Source organism: Dromiciops gliroides, chromosome 4, assembly GCF_019393635.1.
Source record: "Dromiciops gliroides isolate mDroGli1 chromosome 4, mDroGli1.pri, whole genome shotgun sequence".
Taxonomy (NCBI): Eukaryota; Metazoa; Chordata; class Mammalia; order Microbiotheria; family Microbiotheriidae; genus Dromiciops; species Dromiciops gliroides.
This window is the reverse complement of record NC_057864.1, coordinates 402,988,555-403,001,456: the sequence shown is the minus strand read 5'-3', so window position 1 is coordinate 403,001,456 and position 12,902 is coordinate 402,988,555. Positions and strand designations below refer to the sequence as shown.

Here is a 12,902-nt window from a genome sequence, read left to right as displayed (position 1 = left end):
TTTCAGCCTTAGTTTCCTCATCTGTAAAATAGGGTTAGCAGTAATACCTACCTCACAAAGTTGTTGGAAAAATTAAATGAAATAACATAGACAAAATTCTTTGTAAGCCTTAAAGCATTCTATAGGTGCTAGCTATTATTTTTATTATTAATAATACTATTATTTTTATTATTGTTGAATAGAACTGGGAAAAGAGAAGCAAATGTTCTTAATTCAGAAACCCTGGAATTTTGATCAAGTGTATGATGAAACCCAAGATAACATTCCTGCCTTTTGATTCTTTACTCCTCATGCCTTTGAGAGCACCCCTGTGTGCTCAGCAGGGGACGAAGCTTCTCTCTTATTTGTGCAGCTGATTACCTGCAGTGTCAGCTGCTGTGCAGATGAGCTGGGATGACAGCTTTCTGTTTACTAAGCTATGCCTAATTATTTAATTTCATGTTTTTATTTCAGGTTTTGTGCTAGACCCAGATAGTGTCTGATGGGCAGCATGCAATTTGATTAATAATCCTCAGATGAAAGGCATGGTGAAAATGCATGGCAATAAGATTTCATTTTTTCCCTCCCCCCAATTGTGAAGTCCAAAGGAAGGAGCAGATGCTTTTCAGGTTTTGTTTAAGGCATGGGAATGTGTCATGGGGAAAATATTGACTGCTTCATAGTGTCTTTGTTTTTCATAGTCTCCTGGATAGATGGGATGACAGGGAGCTAGGTGAACTATTAACAAGTGAAAGGTAATAAAGGGTTGTGGTAAAATGGATTCATACTTCAAGTAGGGGTTTAGTTCAGCAAACATTTATTAAATGCATGTTACTTGTAGAGCACTGTCCTAGGTACTGAAGGGAAGCGGAGTTAGAAAGTTTAGATGAGGCAGCCACTGCTCTAAGGAAACCAAGTCTAGTAAACCCATAGTAGCTATTTGAGAAGAGGAAGAATAAATAAAAGAACCCTACAAATGCAGTGTGTTGTGTGAGCAGAGGAGGATGAGTGAAGATCATTACTGTTTACTGAGATCATGGAGGGCTTCAGGGAAGAGGTGGCATTTGAGTTGGGGTTTAAAATATGAATCAGAGAAGTATGGGATGTGTGTTGCAGGCTTAGGGACCAGCATGAACAAAGACAGAGGTGGCTAGCCTCAAAACTTGTAGAGCTAATAGCGATCAGGTAGGTGGTACAATGAACAGAGTACTAGACCTGAAGCCAGGAAGACCTGAGTTCATTTCTGGCCTCAGGTAGTTGCTAGCTGTTGACCCTATTTGCCTCAGTTTTCTCATATGTAAAATGAGCTAGAAAAGGAAATGGCAAACTGATCCTGTGTTTTTGGCAAGAAAACCCCAAATGGGGTCATGAAGTGTTGGACATGAGTGAACAATAGTGAGCAATCCAGTTTGGCCAGAATGTATAGTCAGGTAAGAAGAAATTAGCTAGGACAGGTAGGATGGCATCAGGTTGTAAAAACCTTGAATCTTAGATTAAGGGGCTTGACCTTGGCAGTAAGCAACTGCAAATTGTTTTTAAGATGAGTGACATGATCAACTTTAAATTGAGAGAATTAGTCATGCAATGAATATTGAATGGGGGGGGGCGGTGAAAAGGAGAAGGAGAGGGAGTAGTAGTGGTGAAAATCTGTTAGGAGAAGCTGTTGCAATAATCCACCTTGGTTTTAATGAAGATTTGATGGAAATGAGAAGAGAGAAGAGGAGGACAGATGTGAAACTCCATGGAGAGGTCTAGATAAACTTGACCCAGTAGATCGAATGGCTTTTGGAGGTAAGAGATAAGGAAGAGTCATGGATAACACAAGGTCTTGAAAATGGGAGAGTGCGTGGATTGGTGGTACTTCTGACAATTACTGGAGGGTGATCAGGTTTAGGGGAAAGCATATTTCAATGTTGGCCCTGTAGAGATTGAATATAAAAATAGTGAAAATTAAAAAAAAGTTTTACTCCCCAGGAGCAAATAAATCATTTTGAACTACCAATAAACACTGCTGCAATGAAAAGAAAGATGGCTTCATGTATGCAATAGCACAAATTTAGTGTAAGACCAGCTATCAGTGGACCATCCAGGTAAAGAGGTTTCATATGCATTTGGAGGTAAAGACTTAAGTTGGGAAGAGAGGCTAGGCTTAGAGATGCAGTATTGGAAATCATTCATAAAGAAGGGAGAGTTGAATTGAGCATCATGGTTTCAGGAAAAACCTGGTAAGACTTACATGAACTGATTCAAAATTAAATGAGTAGAAGCAGGAGTACACTATACACAGCAACAGTAATATTGTGGATGGCTTAGATATTCTCAGCAATACAGTGATCTAAGACAATTCCAAAGGACTCATGATGAAAAATGCTACCCATCTTCAGAGAAAAGACTGATGGAGTCTGAATGCAGCTTTAAGCATACTTTTTTTTTTTTTTTGGTAAGGCAGTTGGGGTTAAGTGATTTGCCCAGGGTCACACTGCTAGTAAGTGTCAAGTGTCTGAGGCTGGATTTGAACTCAGGTCCTCCTGAATCCAGGGCCAGTGCTTTATCCACTGTGCCACCTAGCTGCCCCTTTTAAGCATACTTTTAAAACTTTGTTTGGTTGGAGTTTGGGGGGGGTGTTTTCTTTTATAACATGGCTAATATTGAAATATGTTTTGCTTGACTGCACATGTATAATCGATATCAAATTACTTGCCTTCTCAAGTAGGGAGAGGATTTGGAACCCAAAAGTTTAAAAAATGAATGCTAAAAAATGTTTTTACATCTAATTGAGAAAAAAAATAAATTTAGAGAAAAGAGAAGGGATAGTTTAAGCTTTGAATGATACTAAGGGAATGAGATTGCCAAGAGAGACAGTGTGGAGAGAAAAGGTCCGAGAAAAGAACTTTGAAGAATGCCCATGTTAAGAAATAGTTTGAGAGGTAGGAGAGAAATGGGAAAGTCAGTGTCTCTAAAGCCAAGGGGAGAAGAGAACATGTGACACAAGGGCAATTGTCAACAGCAAATGCTGCATAGAGGCCAAGAATGATGAAGACTGAAAAATGATCATTAGCTAGATATGATGGCACATCCCTACTCCCTGAAAGACTGAAGGTGGCAAATATCTTTAGTTTAGGAGTTTTATGCTACTGTGGGCTAAGCCAATTAGATTTTGCACTGAGTCTAGCACTAATATGGTGAATCCCCCATCAGTGGTGCCCGCCAGGCTACCTGAAGAAAGTCAGACTGGCCCAGGTGCCCATCATTAGTGGGAATCAGCCTATGAGTGACTGTTCTACTTTCAGCCTGGGTGAAATAGAGAGACACAATCTCCACAAAGAAACAAATAGATATAAACACTGGATTTGGTGATTAGATGGTCCTTGGTAAACTTTTAAGAGCAGTACAGTGAGAGAGAAGTTCCTTTCTGTGGATAGGATAGGAGGAAAGAGAGAGAATGGAAGGAAGGAAGGAAGGAGGGAGGGAGGGAGGAGTGAGTGGGTCTAAATGAAAGATACAAATAGATAGCTTCTATAAGCCCTCCAATTTTAAGATTCTGAGAGTTTCAACTCACCATTATTTCCTTTGTCCCAAGAGACATTTTGGAGAATCAGACATACATCTGTAATTGACTTTTGAGTTATTTAGGAGTTTATAGAGCCAGACGTGCATAAAACAAAATGAAGCCTAAGATGATTAATGACTACAGAGAGTATTTTACAAAAGTAAGCCATAATGGTAGATTTGGTGTATGATGTGTATGACATGGGATTTTGGACAGTAGCAGAATCCAAAAGGGGATAAATTGGGGAAGGGGAGATCAGTATGCTTGTCAGTTAATCTGGGGGAAGAAAATACCTTATCTCCATAAAAGGACTGATTCTGTGACCCTGTCCTATAATTAAAATACTGGTTGGAAGAAAGAAACCATGGTGATGTAAGTCTGTGAGCTTATTCATAATTTCAAATCAGTGTGTTTGGGGGGGAGAGGGGCACGTACAGTATAATACTGATGAGAAACGTAGTATGGAGATGAAGCCAGCATGATTATAGAGCATCAAACTCAGCGGGGCTGAATTTTTTTCCTTCACTGTTGAGGTAATGAATTTCACTGCAGAGAAGATACATGCGTGGGTGTTTGTAGGCAGATTTCCCTATTCTCTCCTGGGTGCTGTGCTCAACTCAGATGCATTCGATTCCCCCCAGATTGGAGCAGCTCTTGGCACTTAAGTCTAAACGTGAATAAATTGACTTTTAAAATAAAACATTGCAGGCTTATAGATGGCAGAGAAAATTTTCCACAAAGTTATCTAGAATAGCAATCTAGTCTAATAATAATTTGGGAATTTTCCATGAAGACTGAAATATAGAAGGATTGGAAAGCTGAATTAAGATAGACAGGGAATCTTCAGGGACAGAGGTTTTGTTTGTTAAAAACAGAATTTTTTAGAGGCAACTGGTAGCATAATGGATAGAGTTTAGGGAAGATCTGAGTTCAAATCTGACCTTAGATAACTTACTAGCTATGTAAACCTAGGAAAGTCATATGACTTCTTAAGGCAACAAGCATTTAAATGCCTACCATTCACCAGGCAGGTAGCTAGGTTGCACGGTGGATAGAATGTCTGGCCTAGAGTCAGGAAGACCTAAATTCAGATGCAGCCTCAGATACTAGCTATGTGACCCTGGGCAAGTCACTTAACTTCACCTCAGTTTCCTCATTTGTCAAATGAGCTGGAGAAGGAAATGACAAACCACTCCAGGATTTTTGCCAAGAAAACCCCAAATGCCATCATGAAGAACTGGACACAACAGAATAACAACAAAATTTGAGGAGGGGAGTACACAAGCGGTGGGGGACACATGACATCCACCAAAGGGGTCATAAACAGTAGGTCATGACTGAAATGACTGAACAGCAACAACAACAACACACCAGGTACTCTGGGAAAACAAAGGTAAAAGACAATCCTTTTTCTCAAGGAGCATATAGTTTAATGGGGAAGACAACTGAAAACAACTATATATAAACAAGATATATACAGGATAAATTGAAGATAATCAACCAAATGAAGGTCCTAGCATCAAGGGGCATTGGGAAAAGCTTAGATGATAAAATGTTGGCTCAGGATTGAGCTTTTTCAGTCTTAGTTTCTTCATCTGTGAAATGGAGATAATTATAGCTCCTCTTTCACATGGTCATGGTAAGGCTCAAATGAGACAATAGACTTACAATGCTTTAAAATAGTAGCTATTATTTTTGTTTTCAATGTAGCTATTATTATTCTTGGTGTTTGTTGTTGTTGTTTCGGTTTGGTTTTTTGTGGGGCAATGACGGTTAAGTGACTTGCCCAGTGTCACACAGCTAGTTAAGTGCCAAGGGTCCAAGGCCGGATTTGAACTCAGGTCCTCCTGAATCCAGGGCCTATGCTTTATCCATTGTGTCACCTAGCTGCCTCCTATTATTTGCTTTTTAATGCATTGTTTTAAATTCAAAACAATTTTTTTTAATTTATATGTTTTGAAATCTGAAAATTCTGAGGGCTGCTTTCTTGTATGTATATTTTTTGTAACCTCTTCACCTGTATTTCTCATCTCAGCTGCATTCCCTACCCCAAACAGAATAGAGAAAAGAGATCCCATATCATTCTTCTCTTTTTGTCTCTTACCACCCACCCCCACTTTCCTAGTGTAGGAAGCATAATGCACTGTTTCCTTGTTTGTAGGTGCTCAAAAAATCCTTGTCACCTGATTGATTTGAAATCAAAAGCTGCTGAAATAGGGTGGCTATTCTGGGTGAGAGTGGAGGCCCCTGCTCCTCAGAAGTCCTTGGTTGCCCCTGGCAACTGCCTGTAACTTCCAATATCACTCCTCCGGGAATCAGTTACTCTGGTTCAACTGGGTAAATATTGTAAAATCGAGATGAAATAAAGTTTGTTAAAAAAAAAAAACCCAACCCAGGTCTCTTTTTACTTGTTTCCCTTGCATCATCCCCCCTTCCTGGGATTAATGTTTTTTTGAGGGGGTTGGCGAGAAGGAAGGGATAGAGGCTCTTAGGTAAGCATAGGCCAGGGAAGTATCAGGGCTATTTAGAATTCAGCAAGCAGCTCTTCGGGCCGTTGGTCACACATTCTGCAGATTGCGTGAGTGGGTGGAGGAGGTGTCAAAATCTGTATTAATTTTGGCAGAAACATTTATGTGCCTCCATTAACTTCCAGGTGTCTCAGGCGCACATTGAGTACCAACCCTTTGCCTGAGAAAAGGGACAGTTTGCACACTGTGAGCATTTGTTGAGCCATGTAATTAAATGCACAAGGCCTAAGCAGGAGAGGATGGAATGATAGCTAATCTAAATGACAGGCTTCTCTGCTCCAGACAGCCCTCAGAAGAGCCAGGTGCTCTAAATACAAAACACAGGGCCTTTTGCCAGAGTTCCTCCTCGAAATCACCTGATAAAATAAAGCTTAAGCTTAGGCTCCTCATTATAGCATTTCAGAAAAATAACCCAGAAAGGCAATGTTGACTGAATGGTGACTCATTATTATTGTTTGGGATCAGGTTTCTTTCTACTCTAGTTGGGGTAGGGAGTGGGGCTGAAATGAGAAATACCATTATACACAAAGCAATATGTCAGTATCTTTGCACAAGGACTTCCTCTGATAAATGCTTCATAGATGAGATCACACATATTGAAGTGCCCATCAATAAAGTGAACCAATAAATCAATAAGATTATTAAATGTTTGTTGAGGGGCAGCTAGGTGGCATAGTGGATAAAGCACTGGCCCTGGATTCAGGAAGACCTGAGTTCAAATATGGACTTGGACACTTGACACTTACTAGCTGTGTGACCCTGGACAAGTCACTTAACCCTCATTGCCCAGCTCAAAAAAAATGTTTGTTGAGTATGTGACATTATACAGGGAGTATGTGACATTATACAGGGAGTTTGTTGAGTATGTGACATTATACATACCTTGGGAGATGTGTAGACATAGCCATGACCTATAAGAAACCTCATAACTGTAATCAATAGATATTGTACTCAGGGCTAGGAAGTTACACACACTGGGCTTAAAAATAAAGCTAGGTCAGGGAAAGTGCCTGGAGTGGTTTTAAGAGAGAAGTGGATTGGACATGGCAGAGAGGTAAAGAACTCAAAGAAAGGGGAATTAGTGCTAAGTTGAAAGTGTCACAGAAAACTCTTGATGAGGATGATATCAGTTGTTGAAAGATCAGAATGTGTTAGAAATAAAACAAACAAAACAAAACATTGTACTACAGCCCTGTTATAGATATCTTACCATCATCTACTTTTATTTAGGGTCTTACTTTTCTCAAGATTCCCTGGAAGGGGATGGGGGATGGGGCTGGTATTCAGAGCATAAACTAAAGGGCATGTACATAGAATCAAATATAGATTTGTAGGGGCAGCTAGGTGGCATAGTGGGTAGAGCACTGGCCCTGGAGTCAGGAGGACCCGAGTTCAAATCCAGCCTCAGACACTTGACACTTCTAGCTGTGTGACCCTGGGCAAGTCACTTAACCCCCCAAAAAAACCCCAAACCATCAAATATAGATTTGTATGCTTCAGTTCACTAAGAGAAATGGGGCAATAAAGCAAATATATGTTCTGGTTTTGGTTGATGGAGTTAGGTTTTGTTTTGTTTTGTTTTGTTTTTATAAATAATTACTTGACTTTTAAATCTTGGCCTGATTCCTTGTCATCTTGTGGAGGTGAGGAGATTGTAGAAATCTGTACTATAGGTCTCAGGCTCTTGGCAAAGCTTATCAATCTGTAGAGGCTTTGAGTGTTGGCTGATTGACACATTGTGTGTCATCTTAGGAGTAGCCTAGTTGAGTTCAGGGAGGGGTGAATTTTTTTTTTCCAATGGTAGGCATTTGTTAAGACTGTGTCTGCCAAAGCATGGAATGGTTACTATCTGTATTGATGGAGGGAGATATATGCCACAATTATCATAATTCTACACATGCTTTAATTTTTATTAATTTAATTTTTTTCTGACCTTTGCAAATATCAAAAGAAGCATTAGCATTTCCATATGTAAAGCAGGGCAGCAGAAGAAATGTTTATGAAGCTGTATTTGTCTACATGGATTGCTTTTTTTTTTTTTTTTTGCAGGGCAATGAGGGTTAAGTGACTTTCCCAGGGTCACACAGCTAGTAAGTGTCAAGTGTCTGAGGTTGGATTTGAATTCAGGTCCTTCTGAATCCAGGGCCTGTGCTTTATGCACTGTGCCACCTAGCTGCCCTGGATTGCTTTTTTAAAGAGCATAATAAATTCAACATGTTACTTTCAAAGCTCTCCTGCTTGTCTGTGCTTCCTTCTAAACTTCCTTCTATTCTTTTCTATGCATTTTTTTTCCATAAAAATATTTTGTTATTTTCCAGTCACATGTAGAGATAGTTTGCAACATTTGTTTTTATAAGATTTCTAGTTTCAATTTTTTCTCCCTCCCTCTCCTCCCTCCCCCCTCCCCAAGACAGCAAGCAATCTGATATAGGTTATACATGTACAATCACATTAAACATATTTCTGCATTAGTCATGCTGTGCAAGAAGAATCAGAGCAAAAAGGAAAAACCCCACAAAACAAAACCTAAACCAAATAGTATGGTTCAGTCTATGCATTTAAAAAAAAATTGTTTTAGTGGCTCTCTGCCGCAGGAATAATAGTCCAAGAAAGTGAAGATCTATAATTGCATTCATTATACCTATCTTTTTTTTTTTTGGTGGGGCAATGGGGGTTAAGTGACTTGCCCAGGGTCACACAGCTAGTAAGTGTCAAGTGTCTGAGGCCGGATTTGAACTCAGGTCCTCCTGAATCCAGGGCTGGTGCTTTATCCACTGCGCCACCTAGCCGCCCCTTATACCTATCTTTTTGAAGATTTCTTCCCATCAAAGGCCCAAGTTCACAATATGATGGTGAAATATTTTTAATATAGTTTATAATAATTAACATCATTCCCCCCCCTCCCCAATAGCTTTATGAAGCTAGAAAAAATAAGACATTAAGGTGACTTCTTGGATGTTTTTTTTTTCCCTTTCATACAGAAGAGTCAAGCCCTTCCTACTGACACACTCTCAGAACTGTGTCTTTCATTTACGTATTTAAAATGTGTTTGTGGTATATAAGAACCCACCTGGGAGAAGAGCACTTAAGCTTACAGAAACTGAGAGACCCATATGAAACTATCACAATACTCCCTATGGGGGAAACAGAGTGAAGGTTTGTATTGGCAGGTGGGAGTGTACACTCTGTGAGCGTCACAGAACATGTAGGACAAATCAAGGGTTCATTTAGCCAGCCTTTTGGTCTATATGACATGTTACTGACTGAATTTACCAGTTATTTGGTTTCAGGTATGTGAAATCTTCGTGTGCTTGGAAATCTTGCTCTCTTACTAAACAGTCACATAGATATATCTATAGCTATGGTTAGAGACATATCTACACAAATATATGTATTAATAGTAACAGCAATCTATAGCTGAAAGGTGTCTTAGAGATTGGCTAATTAACCTATCTTTTTATTTACAATTGACACTGAAGCCCAAAAAGAATGTACCTATAGCATGAGTCATCTGTTCACTTTTTTGTCTTTCCACTATTTGAAAGTAATAAAAAGCAAGAAAAAAGAGACTGGTTTTTTGTTGCCATTCAAGTCTTTGGCAACACTTAATTTATCCCATTTAATAGTAATAGTTTTGGGCAGCTAGGTGGCACAGTGGAGAAAGCACTGGCCCTGGATTCAGGAGGACCTGAGTTCAAATCCAGCCTCAGACACTTAACACTTACTAGCTGTGTGACCCTGGGCAAGTCACTTAACCCCAATTGCCTCAAAAAAAAATAGTAATAGTTTTTTAGTTTCAAGATAAATGCTTGTTTTTCACTTAACCCTCTTAAATATGCTCTGAAGAATAACTTAGGGAAGTACAGCTTGGTATTTGACAATTATCCAATAAAACTAGGAGCCTTTTGGCAAGATGCATATGGGAAACTATGGTGTGCTTGTGTTAATGATATAATCTTTTGGTTGAACCCATGGGGATTCTGTGTCATGCTATGTATTGGAGGACTGTTTTAAAATTGTGTTGTTATTAATAAATTACAATAAACCTCAAATGACTCTCCATATTCTGTGGATTCCCTAGACCTTTGCTGTCCTGAGCATGGCTTGCAATAAGAGGACTGAGAGTTGCGATTTTTTTATTTGTATGGAAATTTGCCATGGTATTTCTTGAAAAAGTATCGAGACTTCATTGATATATTGAGGTTAAGATTCTCCTAAACTCAAGAATTCACCACCATTAACAAATATTAGGAGTCAGAATAATTGGAGTAGGCAAAGAATTCCTTTTTCTATCATTTACCAGTAGGTTCCCAAACTTTAGAATCAATAGTGTAGAGAGACTAATAAATAGTCTGTCTAGAGAGCTATTAGATGTTCTATAAGAGAGTCTCGATGTTCTATAGAATTACCCTTCATATACATATATATATACATATATATATATACTACAACATTCAGATACTGCCTTCATCTCAAGCATCTTAGTAACAGTAAGGAAAACTTTAATCAGACATCAAATCACAATCTCTCTGTTATTTTGGCAGCTAATTACTAAAATAGTCCCATGTGTTAGCTCTTATCTGGGATACTTGGGCAACAGATAGACCACCACAGTGCAGATCCATTCTGTCTTTCCTAGTCACGAGACAAAATACTTCTAGAAAAAAACTTCTTTATTCTTCTTTGCCACCTCAAGTCTCTGGTTTCCTTCAAGACTCAACTCATGTTCTACCAACTGCATGAGACAGGCCCTTTCCTAGTTCCCTTCCTGGCTAGTGTCTCTCTCGTTGCCACTGCCCCCACTCCCAGTTACATTGTACTCATTTTGTAAACACTTATATATTTAGTCTACCCACTTCCTTGAAGATAAAGAATATTGTGTTTTTTTACTTTGTATCTCTAGTACCCTCATTATTTGGCACAAGGTAGGTGCCTAATAAGTGCTTACAAATGGAAAGTGTAGTGTGCCTTTTTTCTTTGGGTTTGTGGGCATAATAAGAGCTGACTGCTTCCAAATAGTATCATTTTTGGCTGGGCTACCTTTATTCCTGCTACATCCCAAATGTGTACAATTAACTAATGATCTTTACTTTAGGGTGTATAAGTTCCTTTGGAGATAGTACAGTAATCATATCAAATCCAGATATTTGGGTAGGATTTTAGTGTCTAATCAAATCTTAATCACCTACTTTTCTGATAGTGTTTGTGATTTGACCTTTTCAACAGCTGTCAGTGCTGTGCCCTTCAGGTTCAGTTGTGTCTATCTGTCTGTCTATCTAACATCTGACATCTATCATGTATCCATCTGTCATCTGACATTTATCTGTCTACTATTCTTTATCAAGCTATCACTCATCTACATATCTACCTTTTTTTTTGTGGGGCAATGGGGGTTAAGTGACTTGCCCAGGGTCACACAGCTAGTAAGTGTCAAGTATCCAAGGCCGGATTTGAACTCAGGCCCTCCTGAATCCAGGGCTGGTGCTTTATCCACTGCACCACCTAGCTGCCCCTCATTTAGGTACATTGTGACAAATATATCACTATGGTCATGATGCTTCCTGAAGTTCTGTGATTTCCTTGGTGTGAGTTGCCTTTATACCAGTATATGTCCTAAGCCTTAATAGAAAGTCTTTATGAATTTCTAGTGATTCCTAACTATTAAGACTTGCTTGCCAGTCCTGGATTAAGGAACTCCAGATTTAGGGTGGGCCTCATCTAGTCCATCTAGCATTCTCTTGTTGTAGACGGTGAGAATGCAATATCTCTTCTCCAGCATAGGGAGACATCAGAGGAATACGTTAGGGAAGGAGCTCCTATATTCTCTTTCTAAGTAATCTTACCCACACCTTCACTATTTGTTTATGTTTCTCCATCAGGTCTCATTTTAAAAAAATGTTTCTGCCTCCTCACTCTTCCATTTTGTTATTCCTAGCACTCTCAGGTGTTCTATGTGGCTAAGAAAAAGAAAGTATTTAGTAGTCTTTGATGGAGTTTGTAAGCATCCCAATTAGTCATTTCCCAGGATATAAAAAGTGCCATGCATCATCTCACCTTGGTTTTTTAGAGCACAATAAACAAGCAGGCACATGCTATTGATGGAGCCAGGATTTGTGATTTATTGCTTCTCCCCCAGGTGCTTAGTCAGAGAATGAAAGCTTATCATCTCAGAGGCTCCCCACCTCTCCTCCCTGGAGATGATTGCACACGTCTCTCCTCTCTTTCTGCCACTATGAAACCATTTTATGTCTGACCCTTGGGCTTGAATGTTTCAAAATGCAGGTTGGACCTACTTGAGTTGAAATGGATAATTTTCCCTTAATGTGGGATTGCAAAGCAAGGTGTCCAATTCTACCCCACAGTGTAAATGACTTTTAGTCACCAGAGATTCACTAAAATGTCTTTATTTGTTGTGGTTTGTTCCAGAGTTGGTGATGCTGCTGGAATGGTGGTCAGGTACTCAGTGCACGCTCTACACGGAACCCAAGGATTATGGCAAGTACGGGAAGGAAAATGCCATCGTAATCCTTAACCACAACTTTGAAATCGACTTTCTCTGTGGTTGGAACTTTTGTGAACGATTTGGGGTCTTGGGGGTGAGTCACACTTTATCTTAGGGCAAATGGGATAATTTGTTCTTGTTCATAATGTAACTTGATTTTTCTCTCCAATTTGTTGAGAATTTCTGAAAGTGACTATAATGGATCTACCTGATGAAATATTCTTAATAAGCTTGTATATTAGCCTCAGGTGGTAATTGGGCACTTGGAGAAATGCATTTATATAGAAGAGCAGAAAAAGAAGTCGGAGGGAGGTTAGGTTATTTGCACTGGGTCATACAGGAG

The 12,902-nt window shown here is 39.3% G+C and overlaps 1 protein-coding gene across 1 annotated transcript in view; it reads left to right on the top strand.

Moving 5' to 3' along the window:
- The window catches only part of AGPAT4 (1-acylglycerol-3-phosphate O-acyltransferase 4), a 179,312-nt gene that overhangs the window by 111,674 nt on the left and 54,736 nt on the right, over positions 1–12,902 (top strand). The window contains 1 exon segment of the mRNA XM_043964392.1: positions 12,484–12,653. Within this exon segment, the coding sequence (XP_043820327.1) occupies positions 12,484–12,653 (170 nt within the window).